This window comes from Pongo pygmaeus, chromosome 6 (genome assembly GCF_028885625.2).
Source record: "Pongo pygmaeus isolate AG05252 chromosome 6, NHGRI_mPonPyg2-v2.0_pri, whole genome shotgun sequence".
NCBI classification, from domain to species: domain Eukaryota; kingdom Metazoa; phylum Chordata; class Mammalia; order Primates; family Hominidae; genus Pongo; species Pongo pygmaeus.
The window spans coordinates 137,063,468-137,083,263 of record NC_072379.2 but is presented as its reverse complement, the minus strand read 5'-3'; the positions used below and the strand labels follow the sequence as shown (position 1 = coordinate 137,083,263).

Genomic DNA, 19,796 nt, shown 5'->3' with positions numbered 1-19,796 from the left:
CCAGCACCTTTTCCTGAAGCTCTGGACAGCCTCCTGAATGTGAGTGTGTTGAGGGAAGGTTGGTGGCCACCTTATCAACATTTTACTCAGAACAGAATCCCCAGTGGTGAATCATGTCTTAGGCATGTCATGTGCACATGCCTCTTCCCTACTTCTTCCCCCTTTCTGTTCCCTTGATGCTGGCTGCCTCCTTCTCCAATCCACTACATAGGCATTTCTCTTCAAAACTCTTATTACCAGTGTCACCCTCTGCTGATCAGCATTTTTTTCTTCTTTTTTTTTTTACAGATGGAATCTCACTCTGTTACTCAGGTTGGAGTGCAGTGGCATGATCATAGCTCACCGCAGCCTCAAACTCCTGGGCTCCCAAGCAAGCCTCCTGCCTCAGCCTCCCAAGTAGCTGGGATTATAGGTATGTGCCACCACGGTTGCCCAAGCTGAACTCCTGGGCTGAAGCAGTCCCCCTGTCTTGGCCTCCCAAAGTGCTGGGACTATAGGGTGTGAGCCACCACACCAAGTCTCATTAGCATTTTTACTTGCCCCTCTCACTAGACCTCCTGCGTGGTAAGAGTTTGAGATCTAGAAAGGTGATGAGTAGCAAAATAAGTTTCCTGGATGATTATGACGATGATGATGGCAGTGAATTTAGCTCTTAAATAACGATGATGAAATGGTCTGTAAAATGTCTGGAATGTGTGTGTTCCTGATTTAGTTTTCTGCATGTCCTGTAAATTAAAATGGAAAATATTAAGATTTTCAAATGTTAAAAATCAACTTGATAAAAGCTGAAAAAAATCATGGTCCAGTATCTCTAAATGATACAGTATTTGTTATTAATGGGGCCTAATTCTTGTTTCACCTTGTTGATTTTTCTAGTTATTTCCTGGTAAGAGTTATTTTTTTTCCCCTAAGTTGCTAGAATTGCTTTTAAATATGTCGGATGTCAAACTGAATAATGTCACCAACTGTCTGTAAAACAATTAGTACATTGGTGGATTGATTATACTGTTTTTGTTTGTTTGTTTTTTGTTTTGTTTTGAGACAGGGCCTTTCTCTGTCTACCAGGCTGGAGTGTAGTCATAGCTCACTCAAAGTCTTGGGTCCAAGTGATCCTCCCACCTCAGCCTCCTGAGTAGCTAGTACTACAGGTGCATGCCACCACGATGGCTTATTTTTAAATTTTTTGTAGAGATGGGGTCTTGCTATGTTGTTCAGGCTGGTGTGGAACTCCTGGCATCAAGTGATTCTCCTATCTTAGCCTCCTAGAGTGCTGGAATTACAGGTGTGAGACACTGCACCTGGCTTCTCTTCTTAACTTAATGATATACTATTGATTCAATAGAAGTCATTTATCTTCAAGAGCTATTAATTAACCTATAACTGTTAGTTCTGGGAAAGTGTTATTTATGTGTTTATGTTTACTCTTTTGTTACTCTTTTGTTCTTGAGGCTGGGTGGTGGTGCCTTTTGATGTCAAACAGTTTTCCCCCTGAAAAATTTCCATTAGGAAGTTGTTTTATTAATTCAGAAATTCAATATTAATCCAGTCAGTGTACTTTCTGACCCATGAAAAACAGTGGGATCAATAAAGTAACTGTCCAAACTATATGAATCATCTTAGCATTTTCTGAATGCTCACTTAAAGATTCAAGACGAAGATGACTATTCAGGTGATTTGAAGAACTGGAAACATTAATAGAGAATGATTAAGAAGAAAAAATGTATGTGTGTGTATATGAGTATATATATGTATATGTGTGTGTATATCTATACACACATATATAGAACCTATATTCTTTTTTCCTTTTTTTTTTTTTTTTTTGAGTTGGAGTTTTTCTCTTGTTGCCCCGGCTGGAGTGCAATGGCGTGATCTCGGCTCACTGCAACCTCTGCCTCCTGGGTTCAAGCGATTCTCCTGCCTCAGCCTCCTGAGTAGCTGGGATTACAGGCAAGTGCCACCACACCCAGATAATTTTTGTATTTTTAGTAGAGACGGGGTTTCTCCATGTTGGCCAGGCTGGTCTCTAACTCCCGACCTAAGGTGATCCGCCCACCTTGGCCTCCCAAAGTATAGGCGTGAGCCACCACGCCTGGCCAAAACTATATTCTTTTTTAAAGGGCCTGTAATATTTAGAGAATAAAGAGCTACTTCAGTTGGTTAGCTGAACTTGACATTTTGAAGGAGTATATGGAATTTTGCTTGTAGGAAGTCAGCTAATAGGTAGAGCTAGAAACTAAAATCTTATAGGCAAGAAAGTATTTATCTAAAAGTCTAAGTTCTTGGTTTCAATCTAGTACTCTTTCTACAACATTATCATGCCTCTCTCAGAATTTTTTTTTATAACTTTGCTTTAATTTGTTCATCACTTTGATTTTTAGGAATAAATAAATAAGTTGTTTCAACATTTGTGCTGCTGTTGTTTTAGCATATGTACATGATGAATTAATTCTCCTAAGGTTCCTTAGCCCGCATGCCTTCACCTAAGTCACGTAATGTCACAGATGTCAGGGCTCTTCTTTTCAGTGAGATTGTAGGGTTGTGGAAAGCCCTGTAGTGGATGTATTTCCCTCAGGCATGTTAACATTCAGAATATGTGGCCCACCGTGCTTTGCCCTGGTGCTATGGACATAGGTCAGGGTTCATATGAGCCTTGTTGCTTGACACATGACTATTCAATACCACTGGCCAGTACCCATTAATGATCCCCAGAACTTACATGAGCAATTGCACAAAGCGGATATTTTTATTCAAGGCTTCAATGTCCTTCATTTCTTCTTCAGTGAGAGAAAAGTCAAAGATCTGAAATAACGGAAATAATAGAACATTTTTGAAGGTCAAGTTTGGGATCAGAAAGTGGGGCCACCAGTGGGAGCCTTTCAAAGATGTATGAATATCTCTGCAAATGTCTAAGAGGAGTCAGGCTGGTGTTGGGGGGCTACCCACTGAGGTGGAGCTGGATACTCTGTTCTGCCATTTGTTTTTGAGATGGTCTTTCTGGGGACATCTTATAAGAAATTCCAAATGCTCTGAAACCACAAATGTTAATGAAATCTCCTAAAATTTCAAATGTGAAGAATTCTTATTTCTGTATGAAATGCTGGGCTTTTGATTCTGAACTACTGTCTTATACTTAAAAAATTCTGAGTCTCCAAATATGATTTTTTTTTTTTTTTTGAGACAGGGTCTTACTCTGTCACCCAGGCTGGAGTGCTGTGGCATCATCTTGGCTCACTGCAACTTCCACCTCCTGGGTTCAAGCTATTCTCATGCCTCAGTTTCCCAAGTAGCTGGGACTACAGACACGTTTCACCATGCCTGGCTAATTTTTGCATTTTTTGTAGAGATGGGGTTTCACCATGCTGCCCAGGCTGGTCTCAAACTCCTGAACTCAAGCGATCCTCCCACCTCAGCCTCCCAAAGTGCTGCAATTACACTCACCATGCCCGGCCTCACCACGCCCAGCCTAAATTTGCTTTTTTAAAAAACTTTTAATTTGCTTTGTTTTAAACTTTTAATTTGCTATGTTGAAATCCTTTCTCTCATCATTTTTGATGTCTCTTCTACCTTTTTATTCTAATTACATTTTCATTGTTTTATTTTTCTTAGATTTTATACTTTATTTATATTCTGGTTTTATAATTGTCCCTTATTAACATTTATATATTTTATTTTCACTTCCTTTTATTTTTAACATTTGGGTTATCTGTATATAACCTATCTTCTCTTTATTATTTTATCTTTCCTTTAACTTTTATTTTAATATATTTGATGATTAATAGATTTTAATTATATAAGTAGTACATAAATATATGCTTTTTGCAAAGAAATGAAACACTGTAGAAGTACGTAGACCTATACGGAATAAATAACGAAAATCTTGTCACTCATCACCCCATTCTTATTTCCCTTCCCAGATATTCCTCCCAAATACTACACACATTAAGAGGAAAATGCAGTAATTGGACCATATCTTTATGATTCTACAAGTTTCCTTTATTCACATAATATCTTAGTGACTCCACTGATAGTTCTATAACAATATGAAACCTGATTTTATTCATTTAGCCATGGTATTCATTGTGTAGATGGTACACGATTTACTTAATTATCCCTCCATGGATTCTTTCCAAGTACTCTTTTCAGGGAACCATTTTCTTTTATGATTTATTATCCAATTATTGGCATTTATGAGACTACATAAGGAATCAAAAATTTGCACAATATAAAAATGAATGAATCATCTATGAAATGAATCCTTACCCAGACTTCTTTTTTGCTAAACACTAGTCCTGTCCTTTAAGTCTTGGTGGGTCAGCCTCTTATCCAGTAAATATACGGCATAATCTAATGGCAAAGTGAGGTTGCAAATCTTGCAAAGATGCAGGATTTTATGAAATCAAAGAAAGTGATCTTGGAGATTTGTTCTAATTATAGGTATGATCTTTTTCGAAGAAGAATCCTGTACAGTTAAAAATCTACTTTGATAGATATGTCAAAAGAGTGTGACTTGAAAAAAAAATTAAAGAATTAAAAATCTCCTTCAGGTAAAGCCCTCCAAAATTTTTGTGAGAATTATTCTCTTTATGAACATTCTGCAAAACTTTTGTGAAATAGAGGATGTCATGCTGTGTTATGTAATTTTGTCAAGCATATTTAAAAAAATTCAACACTGATTCACTGTTTCTTCGGAGTTAATAAACGTGCAATCGTAACCTACATTTTGTTGAGAATAAAAGTGAACTTACTTTCATAACCTTTGGTTTCGATCTTAATATAAGCTTTCAAATTCACCCTCTCTACATTATTTCTGTGTCATGTTTTTTCTTGTTGTATGTGGATTGATTTTCAGTGGTCTTTTTTTCTCCCATGGCACAAATTATCCTAAGTGAATGAGGATCTCATATTACAAAACTGAGCTCCTGACAGTTCCTCTCAAACTGCTTCCCCTACAGTTTTCCCTTTCAGTAAATGTTTGAAGAAGGAGAGATTGTTAACTGTATCAGATGTGGTTGAAAGACCAACTGGGACAAGGATTGAGAATTACTGGATTTAGCAATGTGGAGGTCACTGGTAACTTTGACAAGGGCTGTTCCAGTGGGATGGTCAGGGTAAAAGTTTGGTTTGAATGGCTTCAAGAGATAGTGGGGGAAGGGAATGGGAAGCAGCGAGAACAACTTCTCTTTCAAGATGTTTGAAACAGAAAGAGAGAAGTGGATAATACTTGGAGAGGAAAGTGAGTCTAGGTTGGATTTTATTTTTTAAGATAGGAGGTTACTACATATGTGAATGTTGGTGGGAGTTACACAGTAGAGAGGAACAATTGCTAGTGTAGGAAAGAGAGGGGGATGTTTGAAATTGAGGCTTTGGAGGATTTATTAGGAAGTTGTTTATTGCAATTTCCAAGGGATAGCCATGGGAATTAGTGGCTGAAATATATAGAACAAGATTCTTATGGGAGAGGAAGTCAAAGAGCTGTCAGGTAAGGGCGGAGAACGACTGGTGTGGATGCTGAATTCACTAAGAATTATGAGAGGAAGAGTGTTGGAGAAAGTGAAAGTGAGCCCAGAGATAACATCTTCAAAGAATGGAGGCCAATGGATGATGGCAAGAAAGCTGGACCACACCTGGTATAATTTCATTTTTTTTTAATTTTAACTTTTAAAATATGCTGGCTCCATATTAGCTTTCTTCATTTTTACCTTTAATTTTATCTAGTTTTTAAACTCATGGTTTTTTGTTTGTTTTGAGACAAAGTTTCACCCTTGTCATCCGGGCTGGAGTGCTATGGTGCGATCTTAGCTCACTGCAACCTCTGCATCCCTAGTTCAAGCGATTCTCCTGCCTCAGCCTCCTGAGTAGCTGGGATTACAGGCGCCCATGACCACACCCGGCTAATTTTTGTATTTTTAGTAGAGAAGGGTTTTGCCATGTTGGCCAAGCTGGTCTCGAACTCCAGACCTCAGGTGATCCACCCGCCTCAGCCTCCCAAGGTGCTGGGATTACAGGAGTGAGCCACTGCGCCCAGCCTAAACTGGTGGTTTAACTTTTTTTATTTTAAAGCAATGGGATCTCGCTTTGTTGCCCAGGCTGCTCTCAAACTCCTGGCCTCGAGCAATCTTCCTGCCTTGGCCTCCCAAAATGCTGGGATTACAGGTGTGAACCACGGTGCCCAGTCTTAACTTTTTATTACATAATTTTTATTTTCTTTTGCTCTTTTTTCATCAAAATATTTATTTTTCCTTTATTCTTTATGTTTTATTGATCTTTGCCATTCTTTTAAAATATTTCTAACAGTTTATTTTACCTTCATTCTAAGAGAGCATAATTTTTTATTTTGTTGTTTCTTGCTTTCATACCCAGCAAAATTCATGGTTATTGGGTGAGTCTATTCCCTAAAGAGTGAGAATTGGCTGTGATTTTGTGATTTTCATTCTCATATTGCTTCTAAATCTGTATCCGTTTTATATTTTCTTGGAATATGTGACCTCTGAGTTCCATTCTTTTATTATCAAGGCTATGGAAACATATGGAATATAACATAATTAGTTACAATGAAAATTTCAAGGAGAGTGGCATTTTCTCTGGTACAAAATTACAATTTGCTAGATGCTATAAAGTCCAAATGCTTTCCATTGCAAAGGTCACTTGTAACACTCTCATAATTTTTGAACAGCAAAATTTTCAGTCCTCAAAAAGTCCATCAAAGTGTGTTTTAATCTTCAATGAACCTACACATTAGTCATGCAGTTGATCTCTTTCTAAGATTGTGGAAAAGAGTGTCAACCACTTTTTAGCATGAGGCATTTTGGCAAATGTTATCGTCAGGAGTTGATGTAACTATTTAGCATCTTTTCGTCTTTTTTCTTTTTATGAACTTTCCTTCCCCCTTCTAGTGGAGCTGTCTGTTAACTTCTTCAGCACAGGAATAGGGATATAGTCCTGGGGGCCAATCAGGGTATCCTACTCAGTGGCCACAGTGGGTAATATGAGGGTGACCTACAAGAGCTAATCAGGGATTGATAGAGACCCTGATAGAAGACTTTGTTTCTGATCATCTTCACTCTTCACTGAGTATGAGTAATTGATTATCCTGGAGCTGTTAGGAATTGTCTGTGCCACCATCTGGGTGGAGAGAAAGGAGGGAGAGAGAGAGAGAGAGAGAACTAAATCTTTTTATAAATCGTTTGAGTACCTGTGTCTAGCCATTTCTGATCTACTCATGGACTTTCCAGTTATGCAAGCCAAGAAATTATCTTTTATTTTTTTGCTAAAGTTTCAGTTGCATTCTATCATGTAGCAAAAAGCTCTGAAAATCTAATTGTCTAATATTGTGGATATCTTCCTATGTCAGTACTTGTATTTTTTAAATGGCTATATGATATTTCAATGTACAAATATGCCATAGCTTGTTTTATAAAATCCTGTTGAAGATTGTTTTGAGTTTTTAAAAAATTACGAAGAATTCTATAATAAACATCTGTCTGTGTGTGTGTGCATCTATGTATATATGTGCAAATACATCTATAGGATAAGATTGCTGAGTCAATGGATATGTGTATTTGAATTTGTTTAATTTGACAGATAACATTGTATGTTTTTATCATATACAACATGATGTTTTGACATACATATAAATTGTGGAGTGGTTAAATCTAGCTAATTAACAAATGCATTACCTCATATAGTTATCATTTTTGTGGTAAGAGCACATAAGATGTACTCTCTTTATGTTTTTCAAGAATACACTATATCATCATCATTTATAGACACCTTTTTGTACAATAGATCTCTTGACATTTATTCCTTCTGTCTAACTGTAATCACACATTTTTTGACCAACATCTCCTCATAGCACCCTCCCTTCAATAATCTCAGCCTCCGGTAACTACTGTTCTACTCCCTACTTTTATGTGATTAACTTTTTTAGGTTCCACATATAAATAAATCATGTAACATATGCATTTGAATTTTGATGGACATGAAATAATTTAACCTACTCTTCCATATCTCATACAAATTAATGTTTCTAACAATACTGTGTCAAAGCGCCTGTTTCCCCAAATATTACCAAGTATTTTGATTATTTTCTGATATGAAGGGACAACTAGTATCTTTTTATTTATCTTTAATTATGAGTAGGGCTAAATAGGCAATTTACTTTTGAAATGTAAATTAACTAATGGGTAATTAATTAATTTTATATGGCACTTTTCTATGGTTGTATTTACCTAGCAGTTTAGTCTTTAGTAGTAGCAGAATAAGTGAATTACCCCTTTGTCTAGTTCTTTCTTCACCTGGAAGTTACAATGTAAGTCATAGATTACTTATAGAGGGAAATAAAGGCAATTAGCATTCATGAAGTCTAAATGGTCGTCTTCAATAATTTTCAAATTTGTCCTCAACTTTTACCAGAGCCATTAAGAAGGTGGAAAGTTGACTATTATGAATTCCAAATTTTATTCACTCAATTTCTGTTGTGCTGGTAGAGAAGTGAGCAGGTAGTGTCAAGGGTCAGTAGCTAAGGGAAGAGGCTGGGTACAGTGGCTCATGCCTGTAATCCCAGAACTCTGGGAGGTCAAGGTGGAAGGATCGCTTAAAGACAGGAGTTCCAGACTAGCCTGGGCAATATAGCAAGACCCTGTCTCTAAACAAAAAAAAAATTAAAAAAAAAAGAAATAAAAGATAAGGAAAGAGAAAATATAAGAGATCTGGATAGTGTACAAGTAGCAAAGCAATCTCTGAAGTACTAGCAATTGTCTCAAATTGAATGAAAATTAAACCTAGATATGGGCTACACGGGTCAAGGAGCTGGTGTAAAATAAAATATGAGAGCGTTACAGGTTTCCTATTAAGCTGAACACATTCTATAAAAGCAAAAATAGCAAACATACCCATCTTTTCACATTTCCAAAAGCAGTTCTCTTACCTGAAAATTTTCTTTGATCCTTTCAAGATTAAAGCTTTTAGGAATGACAACCACCCCTCGCTGGATGTTGAAACGCAAAACAATTTGAGCTGCTGTCTTATTGTACCTTTTCCCCAATGAGTTTAGAAGTGCATCCTTTAACAAAGGTGGAGAAGAAACATTCACCCTTAAAAATATCAAAACATGCATCATAATTAGTTTGTGTAATGAGAACCAAAGGTTAATAAACCATCCTCCTCCTCTGTCTTCCCATTCACCCAGTCACCTACCAGGACACTGCAGGTCACCTGTAACCAGTTTCTCTGAGTGCAGAGTATGCACTGAATGGAGAGTTACTCTTAGTATGGGAAGATCAAGCAAGGCAAGTTTATGGAGCTGCCTCCTTCAGAGGGTAAATAATATTTTTTGATGAGTCTTATAGAGAGAGCTGGCATATAGGGAAAGGCAGGAAGACTGAAGTGGAAGAAATAGAGACACAACTTTTGAAATCATCTTAAAGTAGAAAAATTTCTACTTAAGTTTATGGAGCGCATCATAGTAGAAGTATCACTATTGAATACAGAGATCAAAAGATTCAAAATTTGCAAAACATGGCCATAGAAACTCCTTTGTCAAATAATAATTAAACTAACTTTTACTGAGCATTCCTATATATCGGGCACTGATAGGCAATTTCATACCTATAATGTAATCAATTTTACAACAGCTCAGTCAGGAAAGTATGAAAAGTTCTAATTCATATATTCAGATAATGACTTGAAGAGGTTGCACAGGCAAACCAAAAGGCATTCCAATCAAATACAGTAGTTCACATGAGCCTCACACTCTACACCAAAGGAAATGCTTCCTAAAGTTTTACTTACCAGACTGGATTCCTACTGGTCCCCAAAGGGCTATATGCAGTAATGACAATGTCATGTTGTTGACAAAATTTCAAGAGTTTTGGCTGGGTGAAATACGGATGGCACTCAACCTATGTGGTTGCATTGGAGAGCAGAGCACAAAATCAAGGCCACGTTGTTGAATGCAATTTTACTGTTAAAAAAATTCTTCAATAAAATCCATTTTATTAATAGAATCTCCTTCATACTGTATACATTTTGTGTCCCAGTCTGTCCCTTCATATCTTGTTCATTTTGCTTCCTTAAAATGGATTCGAGAACATCTTTTGTTAAGATTTCACATAATATGAATGTCTTGTAACTTAATCATTCCCTTAATTTTTTGTATTATGTTGTTTCCATTTTGTTCCATTATGAACAATGTTGTATTGAACACACATCAGTCTATCTAGGCATTCTGATATTTTTTTTTATTATCGTAGGTTACTAGAAATAAAAGACTGAACATTTTTTAAGGCCCTTGATACATATTGACAAATTGTTTTTTTAGTAAGGCTGAACCAATTTGCACTCACTAGCATTTAATCACTTGCCTACATGGGGGCATTATATGTAAAAATATTAATAAGACAAAAACTTTGCTAATTTGATGTGCAATAGAAAAATCACACTTCAATTTAAGTTTCTCTAATTAATAGTAAGTTTAACATTTTTCATGTGTACCAGTCTTGCAATTTGTCTTTTGTGAATTTCTGTTCATTCCTTTTACTCCTTTTTCTGTTGAGCTTTAGTGTTTTTTCTCATTTTTTTCATTGATTTTCATTAGATTCTTTTTTTTTTTTTTTTTTTTTTTTTTTGTTAGACGGAGTCTCACTCTGTCGCCCAGGCTGGAGTGCAGTGGCGCAATCTCGGCTCACTGCAACCTCCGCCTCCCGGGTTTAAGCAATTCTCCTGCCTCAGCCTCTGAGTAGCTAGGATTACAGGCATGTGCCATCATGCCTAGCTAATTTTTGTATTTTTAATAGAGACGGGGTTTCACCGTGTTGGTCAGGCTGGTCTCAAACTCCCGACCTCGTGATCACCCGCCTCGGCCTCCCAAAGTGCTGGGATTACAGGCGTGAGCCACCGTGCCTGGCCCCAAGTCCGTTTTTTTAAGTGACACCAATAGAAGTCTAAAGGGTCCAAGTCTAAAGAGCGCATTGTCCCAAGATGAGATTTAGGTGGAGCAATCATGAGCCTTCCCGACTCCCAGCTGAGGCCTCTTCGTGTCATGTAAATCCTGGCCCCATTCCTGACACCCTAGTGGAAGCTATTAGGCTGTACCTGGTTGCTGACTGGCTTGTGTTTGAGTCCTGGCTTGTTCAGGATGAGCTCCAGCTGCCTGCGGTTAAAATTGGACACTCCCAGGGATTTCACCAAGCCAGCATCTTTGCAAGCTTCCATCGCCTGTAGAGTAAATGTCCACAGGTCAACAAACAAGCCTCACAAGAAGCAAGAATGAATGTTTATAAGGGTGACTGTGAATTCTTTAAAAAGGAAAGTTCCTGGGTATGTTAATAAGCATCTTGCGAAAAAAAATAAAAGAAGGATGGTGGGAAAGCGCAGTAATTCTATGACTGAATTTGGAAATCGATTCAATCGTATGCCATATCTTCCCCTTGTATTTTCTCAAGGTATTTACCACACTTTAGTGATCCCAGATAGGGCACGATGGCTCACACCTGTAATCCCAGCACTTTGGGAGGCCAAGGCAGGAGGATCACTTGAGGTTAGGAGTTCAAGACCAGCCTGGGCAACAGAGTGAGACTTCATCTCTAATAAAAATCAAGAATTAACTAGGCATGGTGGCGCATGCCTGTAGTCCCAGTTACTTAAGAGGCTGAAGTAGGAGGATCCACTTGAGCTGGGGAAATTGAGGCTGCAGTGAGTTATAACTGTGTCACTGCACTCCAGCCTGAGCAACAGAGTGATACCCTATCTCAATTAAAAACATTTTTTTTAAATGATCCTACTTCTTGAAATTTTTGGATACTTTATGGCATAGTACCTGAGCACTTTTTTTTTTTTCCGAGATGGAGTTTCGCTCTTGTTGCCCAGGCTAGAGTGCAATGGCACGATCTTGGCTTACTGCAAACTCTGCCTTGCAGGTTCAAGCCTCCCAAGTAGCTGGGATTACAGGCATGCACCACCACACCTGGCTAATTTTGTATTTTTAGTAGAGATGGGGTTTCACCATGTTGGTCAGGCTGGTCTTGAACTCCTGACCTCAGGTGATCCACCTGCCTCAGTCTCCCAAAGTGCTGGGATTATAGGCATGAGTCACTGCGCCTGGCTGGCAATTTTTATAAACATTCTGGTGTATGTGAAATAGATACATTGTCCCATTTTTGGATGTAACACTCTGTCTCTCCTCTCTCCCTCATATATATATGTATTTAAATATACATACACACATGTTATATATAAAATTAGGTCTAGCTCTTCTTGGCTTCTCAGTAACTGAAATTAATATGTCAAAATTAACAGAAGGAATATGTCAAAAACTGAAAGGAGTATGTCAAAAATCTTTTACTATACTGGTGATTTATTCATGTTCTTCTGTATTTTTTTTTGAAACAGTATCTTGCTCTGTCACCCAGGCTGGAGTGCTGTGGTGGGATCTTTGCTCACTGCAGCCTTGACTTCTGGGCTCAAGAGATCCTCCCTCTTTAGCCTCTTAAGTAGCTGGACTACAAGCATGTGCAACCACACTGGCTAAATTTTGTTTTTAATATATTTTTTGGAGATGAGGGGGTCTCACTATGTTGCCCAGGTTGATTTCAAACTCCTGGCCTCAAGTGATCCTCCTACCTTGGCCTCCCAAAGTGCTGGAATTATAGGCATGAGCCAATGTCCTCCTGTATTCTGTCAATTTTTTGTTTTATATATTTTGAAGATACTTTATTTGGTATATATGTGCTTAAAATTATATATCTTTTTGGTAAATTCAATCTTCCATCTTTATGTACAACTCTTTTTATCTCTAATAATGCTTTTAATTCTTAAGTCTGTGTTATATGATATTAATATAGTAATACCAACTTTTTCTGGTATTTGACTGGTGCGTGTGTGGTTTTTTTTTACCTGTAAAGTTTTAACTTTCACATGTCTTTTTGCTTAGGTGCCTCCTTTTAAATGTCAATCTCTGTCTAGGTGAGTTTATTTTATCTACATTTATTGCAACCATACATATATTTGAACTGTTTCTACCATCTTGATTTATTTCAATTTATCCCACTTATTCTGTTTCTTCTTAACTCTTTATTACTTTTAAGAAGTTTTCTAATGAAGACAATAACTTAGCATGTTTACATGGTATTTATCTACCCTCAACATCTGTGATGCTAATAGTATGTATATAAACTTTAATTGTAGCGTATTATGGGTTCATTTTCCTTTTATTATTTGATCTCAATATTTTTATAGATAATACACACTTTAAGCTTAATTTGATCACTTTTGCTTTACGCATTTTTTTTGGAGCATCTGTTAGATTTTTGTTCCTTTTACTTAGTACATCAATCAGACCTAATGATTTCCGGTGTGGGTCTTTATGTGGCAAAATTTCTGAGCATGTGTAGATGTGGAACTTTTTATCATGCATCATTTTTGCCTTATAGTTTGGTGAGTTATAACTGATGTACAATAAACTATTCATTTTTGAAGTGTACATTTTGAGGAATTTTAACGTATGCATACACCTGTAAAATCATCATCACAATCAAGATCATGAACACCTCCAGTGGAATACTAATAAATGTTTAACAACCAGCTATCCAGGAAGAAAAAAGCTCCCCAGTTTGTAGTATTTGTCAATGTCTGTGATGTGACTATTCACACCAGGCTATTCAAGCTAACAACCCGACATCACTGAATGTGGAGTTAGGAAGAGGTTTGCACAACAGGTTCTTGCAAGGTGGTATGGGCTAGTTTTAGCACAAGATTACCCTTCCCCATTGAATTGTGTTGGCATTTCTGTTGAAAATCAACTGACCATATATGTGTATGGGTCTAGTTTAACATTCTCTATTATGTTTTATTGATCTATATGTTCCTCTTTATGCTAATATGGCACTGTCATGATTATAATAGTTGTATAATAATTCTTGAAATTAGTATAAGCCCTCCAAACTTATTGCTTTTTATTTTTGAGATGGAGTCTTGCTCTGTCACTGAGGCTGGGTTGCAATGGTATAGCTCACTGCAGCCTCAACCTACCAGGTCAAGTGATCCTCCTACCTCAGCCTCCTGAGTAGCTGGGACCACAGGCACATGCAACCCCCGTGCATGGCTAATTGTTTTATGTTTTTGTAGAGACGGGGTCTCACTGTTCCCCATGCTGGTCTTGAACTCCTAGGCTCAAGTAATTCTCCCCGCTCAGCCTCTCAAAGTGCTGAGATTACAGGTATGAGCCACTGTGCTTGGCTATTGCTCTTTTTCAAAAAGTTGTTGTGGCTATTATAGGTTATATGTACTTCCATATAAATTTTATTTTATTTATTTTTTTGAGACAGAATCTCACTCTGTCACCCAGGCTGGAGTGCAGTGGTGGGATCTCGGCTCACTGCAACCTCCGCCTCTCAGGTTCAAGCGATTCTCATGCCTCAGACTTCCAAGTAGCTGGGATTATAGATGGGCACCACCATGCCTGGCTAATTTTTGTGTTTTTAGTGGAGACAGGGTTTTGCCATGTTGCCCAGGCTGGTCTCGAACTCCTGGCCTCATGTGATCCACCTGCCTTGGCCTCCCAAAGTGCTGGGATTTATAGGCATAAACCACTGCTCCGGGCCCCATATAAATTTTAGAAGTAAGTTTTCCATTTTTGTTGAGATTTTGACTGGGACTACATTGAATCTACAGATGAATTTGGGGAGAATTAAAATCTTGATATTCTGATCAAGGAACATAGTATATCTCTCCATTGAATTTTGGATCATCTTTTATTTCTTTCAGTAATAAGTTGTTTTTACTATATAGCTCTTGCACAGATTTTTTTAGATTTATCTCTGAATATTTAATGTTTAGTATTGTTTTTAAAAATAATTTCCAATCGTGTGTTGCTAATATATAAATTACATCTAGATAAAGATTTTAATTTTTTTAGGTCTTATGGGTTATTTACATGTGTGCCTCCTGTTTGATCAGACAGCATACCTTGCATAATTAAAATACTTGAAGAATTACTGACATTTATGCTATGGTTCAAAAAATGGCCTATGTTGCTGGGCACAGTGGCTCACATCTGTAATCCAGGCACTTTGAAAGGCCAAGGCGTGTGGATCACGAAGTCAGGAGTTCGAGACAAGCCTGACCAACATGGCGAAACCCCATCTCTACTAAAAATACAAAAATTAGCTGGGCATGGTGGCGTGAGCCTCTAATCCCAGCTACTCAGGAGGCTGAGGCAGGAGAGTCGCTTGAACCCGAGACGTGGAGGTTGCAGTGAGCCGAGATCGCGCCACTGCACTCCAGCCTGGGCGACAGGGCAAGACTTGTGGAAGGAAGGAAGGAAGGAAGGGAAGGAGGGAGGAGGAAGGGAGGGAAGGAAGGAAGGGAGGGAAGGAAGGAAGGAAGAAAGGAAGGAAGGAAAAGAAAGAAAACATTCTGTTATATTTTGGTGAAGTGTTCTATAAACATCAGGTTAAGAAGGTTCATAATGTTTAAATCTCCTATATCCTATAGGATTTTTAGTAGATACAGCTCTTTCTGTATACTTATCATTTTAGTATGATATCATTTTAATAGAATCTCTGACTATAGGCCGGGCATGGTGGCTCATGCCTGTAATCCCAGCACTTTGAGAGGCCGAGGCAGGTGGATCACGAGGTCAGGAGATCGAGACCATCCTGGCTAACACAGTGAAACCCTGTCTCTACTAAAAATACAAAAAATTATCCAGGCGTGGTGGCGGGTGCCTGTAGTCCCAGCTACTCGGGAGGCTGAGGCAAGAGAATGGCGTGAACCTGGGAGGTGGAGCTTGCAGTGAGCCAAGATCATGCCATTGCAGTCCAGCCTGGGCGGCAGAGCAGATTATTCTCTTTCTCTGTTCGGTTCCCTTAGATTATGCTTCATGTATTTTGAAGCTCTGTTATTAGGGGCATAGATGTTTAGGATTGACTCCTTTATCATTATATAATAATCTTCTTCATCCCATGTAATACTTGTTGCTCTGAAGTGTTTGTTGATTTTAAAATAGCGACTGCAACTTTATTTTTACTAGAGTTAGCCTAATATATCTTTTTCTATCCTTTTGCTTTTTGAAAGACTTTTGCTTTTAACCTGTTGGTGACTTTTTACTTAAGATGGATTTCTTGTGTATAATATATAGTGGGATTTGGTTTATATCATTCTGATAATCTATGCCTTTTAATTGGGGTGCTTAGACCATTTATATATACTGCAATTATTGATGTTACTGAGTTTAAATCTCCCATCTTGCCCTTTGTTTGCTATTTTTCTCATCTGTTTATTACCCCTCTTATTTTTTTTTCTGCTTTGTCTTGGATTGATTATTTTTGTTATTCCATTTTGCCTTCTTTATCGGATTATTTATTATGCTCTGGAAGTTTTAACATTTTTCTCTTTATGTTTGATTTTTTTTTTTTTTTTTGAGATGAAATCTCGCTATACTGCCCAGGTTAGAGTTCAGTGGCTATTCAAAGGCATGACTATAGCACACTGTGGCCTTGAACTCTTGGCCTCAAGTGGTCCTCCCACCTCAGAATTCCAAGTAGCTGGGACTACAGGTGTATGTCACCTCACCCATGATATTCCTTATCTTTCCTCTTTTGTGCTCCAGGTCCCTTTAAGATCTTCGTGTTTTTTTTCTTTATCTATTACCCCCCTTTTTTTTTCTTTTTTGAAGAGATGGGGGGGTCTCACTATGTCTCCCAGGATGGTCTTGAACTCCTGTGCTCAAGTGATCCTCCAGCCTTGGTCTCCCAAAGCACTGGGATTACAGGCATGAGCCGCTATGCCCACCTTCTTGTTTCCTTTTATTTTTTCTTCTTTCTTTTTTCTTAGAGTGCAATTGTGTGGATATTGGAATTTCTAATTTTATTCTTTGAATTTCTTAGCTTTTCTTTCATATTTTAAAAAATTCTTGTCCTTTTCTTCTTCATATTGAGAGATTTCCTCATTCTGATATCTCAATTTGACCATTTTCTTCTATTTATCCCAACCTATTGCATTGTTTTTATTTTTTAATTTTTATTTTAGCTTGTTTTTTAAAATGTTGTTTGTTCACGTTTCATATTGCTAGTATCTTTTCTTATGTTCTCTAATATATTAATTGGTTAATTTAGAAGTTCCTGGTTCTCTGTTCTGTTTACGTTGGGATCAGTAATTGAGATGTATTGTCTTCTTGTGAAACAAATGCCTTGTTACTTTGGGCTGTGAAATCATTTTTTCCTGGGGATACCGGCTGTCCTGTTAGGCAGTCCCTTAGAAGAGAATGTTCAAAATGTCCAACTGTCCAAACCTCATTCACTCCAATGAGATCAGGAGTGACTGTGTGTTCTTTTGGACAGAGCCCCGGGCACTGGGAAATAAATCATTCCTCCTCACCCCTCTAAACAACTCCACAGCTCAGACCTTCAGCTGTCGCCTCAGAGGCAAGTATATAGAAAGAGGTACTTACCAGAGTGTAATTTCCAAACTTTTGGAGTTTGGAATCACATCGGTGGGAAAAAAAACTGCCAGAGGTCAGTGGGTAACTTCTGTTTTTCCTCAGTTTTTCACAAGTTCAGAATTTCAAGGCTGCTCTACAGCTGGGTCCTGAGTTTCCGCCTGTGTGGCAATATTTGTTCCCAGGCTATGGCAGGGGTGAAGGAAGTGCAAAAGGACCAACCGTTCCTCTCCTGTATTATCTTCTTCCTGCTTGTTGGGTTGACTTCTACTCTAGGTCAGAGCTGCCACACCACCTCTAAGCAAACAAGTTCAAAATATCCCTCCCCACCATGAATCCATAAGGGTTTATTTATTATTTTCCTATAGTTGTCTACTCTTGTGATCTTGAGAAAAGAGCCAGCAGCTTGCCCAGAAATAAAAAACAGAATTGCTTTTCAGGTTTTTGTTGTTGTTGTTGTTGTTTTTGAGATGGCATCTTGCTCTGTTGCCCAGGCTGGAGTGCAGTGGCATGATCTCGGCTCACTGCAACCTCTGCCTCCCAGGTTCAAGCAATTCTCCTGCCTCAGCCTCCTGAGTAGCCAGGATTATAGGTGCCCACCACCACGCCTGGCTAATTTTTATATTTTTAATAGAGACAGAGTTTCACCACGTTGGCCAGGCTGGTTTCGAACTCCTGACCTCAGATGATCCGCCCACCTTGGCCTTCCAAAGTGCTGGGATTACAAGTGTGAGCCACTGCGACTTGCCTGTTTTTCAGTTTTTTTATGTATCATTTTAAGTTTGTTTCTTGTAGGCATCATATTAACAACTTGATATATATTTTTTTAATTTGTGAATTTATCTTATTCATATATTTTAATTACTTTTATATTAGAACATATTTTGTTTACACTGTTTTTCCTTCCACCCCTCTCTCTTTTCTTTGGCATTCCAGCAAAACAAAAGTAAGAATTACTTAGTACCCAGAAGTGGAGATTTCATATACCTGTACTTACGGTTAGGAATGCCTGTTCTGACTGTTACTTTTCATTGGAAGTAAAGGGTACATCTCTCTTCATAAGTATGACAGGAATAATCAGATCACAGTTATAAAAATATCATCTTTTAAAATAAGAAGCACATTTGAACTTACCTCCCAAGTGGCACACAGATTTGACTTGTGATATAACCATTTGCCATTCTCATCTCTAGGGTATATTTCATCTCCTGGCTGAAAAAAAAAAGAATAAATGTAATTCATTTTATTTATATCTGGGAATTAAAATAATAGAATTTAGACTTCCCAGTCTTCATAATTGTGAGCAATCAATGTCTATTGTTTCAAAATCACCCAGTCTAAAGTATTTTGTCATAGCGGCCCAGCTGGATTAAGTCACCTGCCCATGCTCCCTGGGATGCCAGTACCTGTCTTGTGTGCACTGTCCTTTCACTCTGTACAGCTGACACCTGCGTGTGTTAGAGGACAGACCTCAGGCTACTGGGACTTGTGTATCACTCAGATGTGCCCAGGAATTTACACCCTGCTCCCCCTGCTGGGACAGCCTTTGAACTAAAGTTACAAGTATCAATATTTGTTTCTTTGCCCTGTGACTGTGTAATTCTGAGATGTGAACAACTTTGTCTCCAGAGCTTTCTGTGACATTTAGCCTAAATTGCTCTCTGTAGGACTCTGCTTTCTACCTCACATCTGCTTAACCTCTTATTTTTCAGCCACATTTCCCTACTCCCTTAACAGTACTTTAAAATAAATCACTCGTATGCATTCTCTTCATCTCAGGGTCTGCTTCTGGGGAACTCAACCTAACGGGCTATATGCAATAGGGGAGAGCTGATGGTGCCTGGGACTGGGGCAACTGCAGTAGAGAGGAAAAGAAGGGAACAGATTAGCACATGAATGAGTAGTAGAGCCAGCACGCCTTAATGTTGACTTGGAAATGAGGTGGGGTTGTGGGAATGAGGGAGAGAGAGAAATCAAAGATGATTCCCAGACACCTTGGGTGGTTGGTGGTAACCATTTCTTGAGGTTGGGGCTAGGAATCCGGAATATCATTTTGGATATTTTGACTTTGAAATGGTCACTAGACATTCAAGAGGATATTGAGGGAGGCAGTTGAACACAGAAGTCAGGAGCTTAGAGAGAGGTCATGGCTACAGGTAAAATTTGGAGTCATTAGCATGTAAAATGGTATTAAATCCACATGATTGGATTAAGTCACCTATAGAGAGAGTGTAGCTAGTAAGACAAGAATATTGAGGGTAGAGGACTGGGCATAACAACATTTGGAAGCTGGCAGAGAAGAAGCTGCCAAAGCACATGAGAGGGTCATGAGATGTCATGAACACCATGAAAAGAAAATGTT

The 19,796-nt window shown here is 38.2% G+C and overlaps 1 protein-coding gene across 4 annotated transcripts in view; it reads right to left on the bottom strand.

Moving 5' to 3' along the window:
• AKR1D1 (aldo-keto reductase family 1 member D1) overlaps positions 1-19,796 on the bottom strand; it is a 115,099-nt gene that overhangs the window by 629 nt on the left and 94,674 nt on the right. For 3 of the 4 annotated variants that reach the window (XM_054494891.2, XM_054494892.1, XM_054494893.1), the window contains 5 exons: positions 18,569-18,646; positions 11,092-11,214; positions 9,790-9,899; positions 8,927-9,092; positions 2,717-2,799 (listed from right to left, as the gene is read on the bottom strand). In XM_054494891.2, the coding sequence (XP_054350866.1) occupies positions 2,717-2,799; positions 8,927-9,092; positions 9,790-9,899; positions 11,092-11,214; positions 18,569-18,646 (560 nt within the window). The remainder of the gene's footprint in view (positions 1-2,716; positions 2,800-8,926; positions 9,093-9,789; positions 9,900-11,091; positions 11,215-18,568; positions 18,647-19,796) is intronic. The other variant, XM_054494894.2, reaches the window with a different exon arrangement.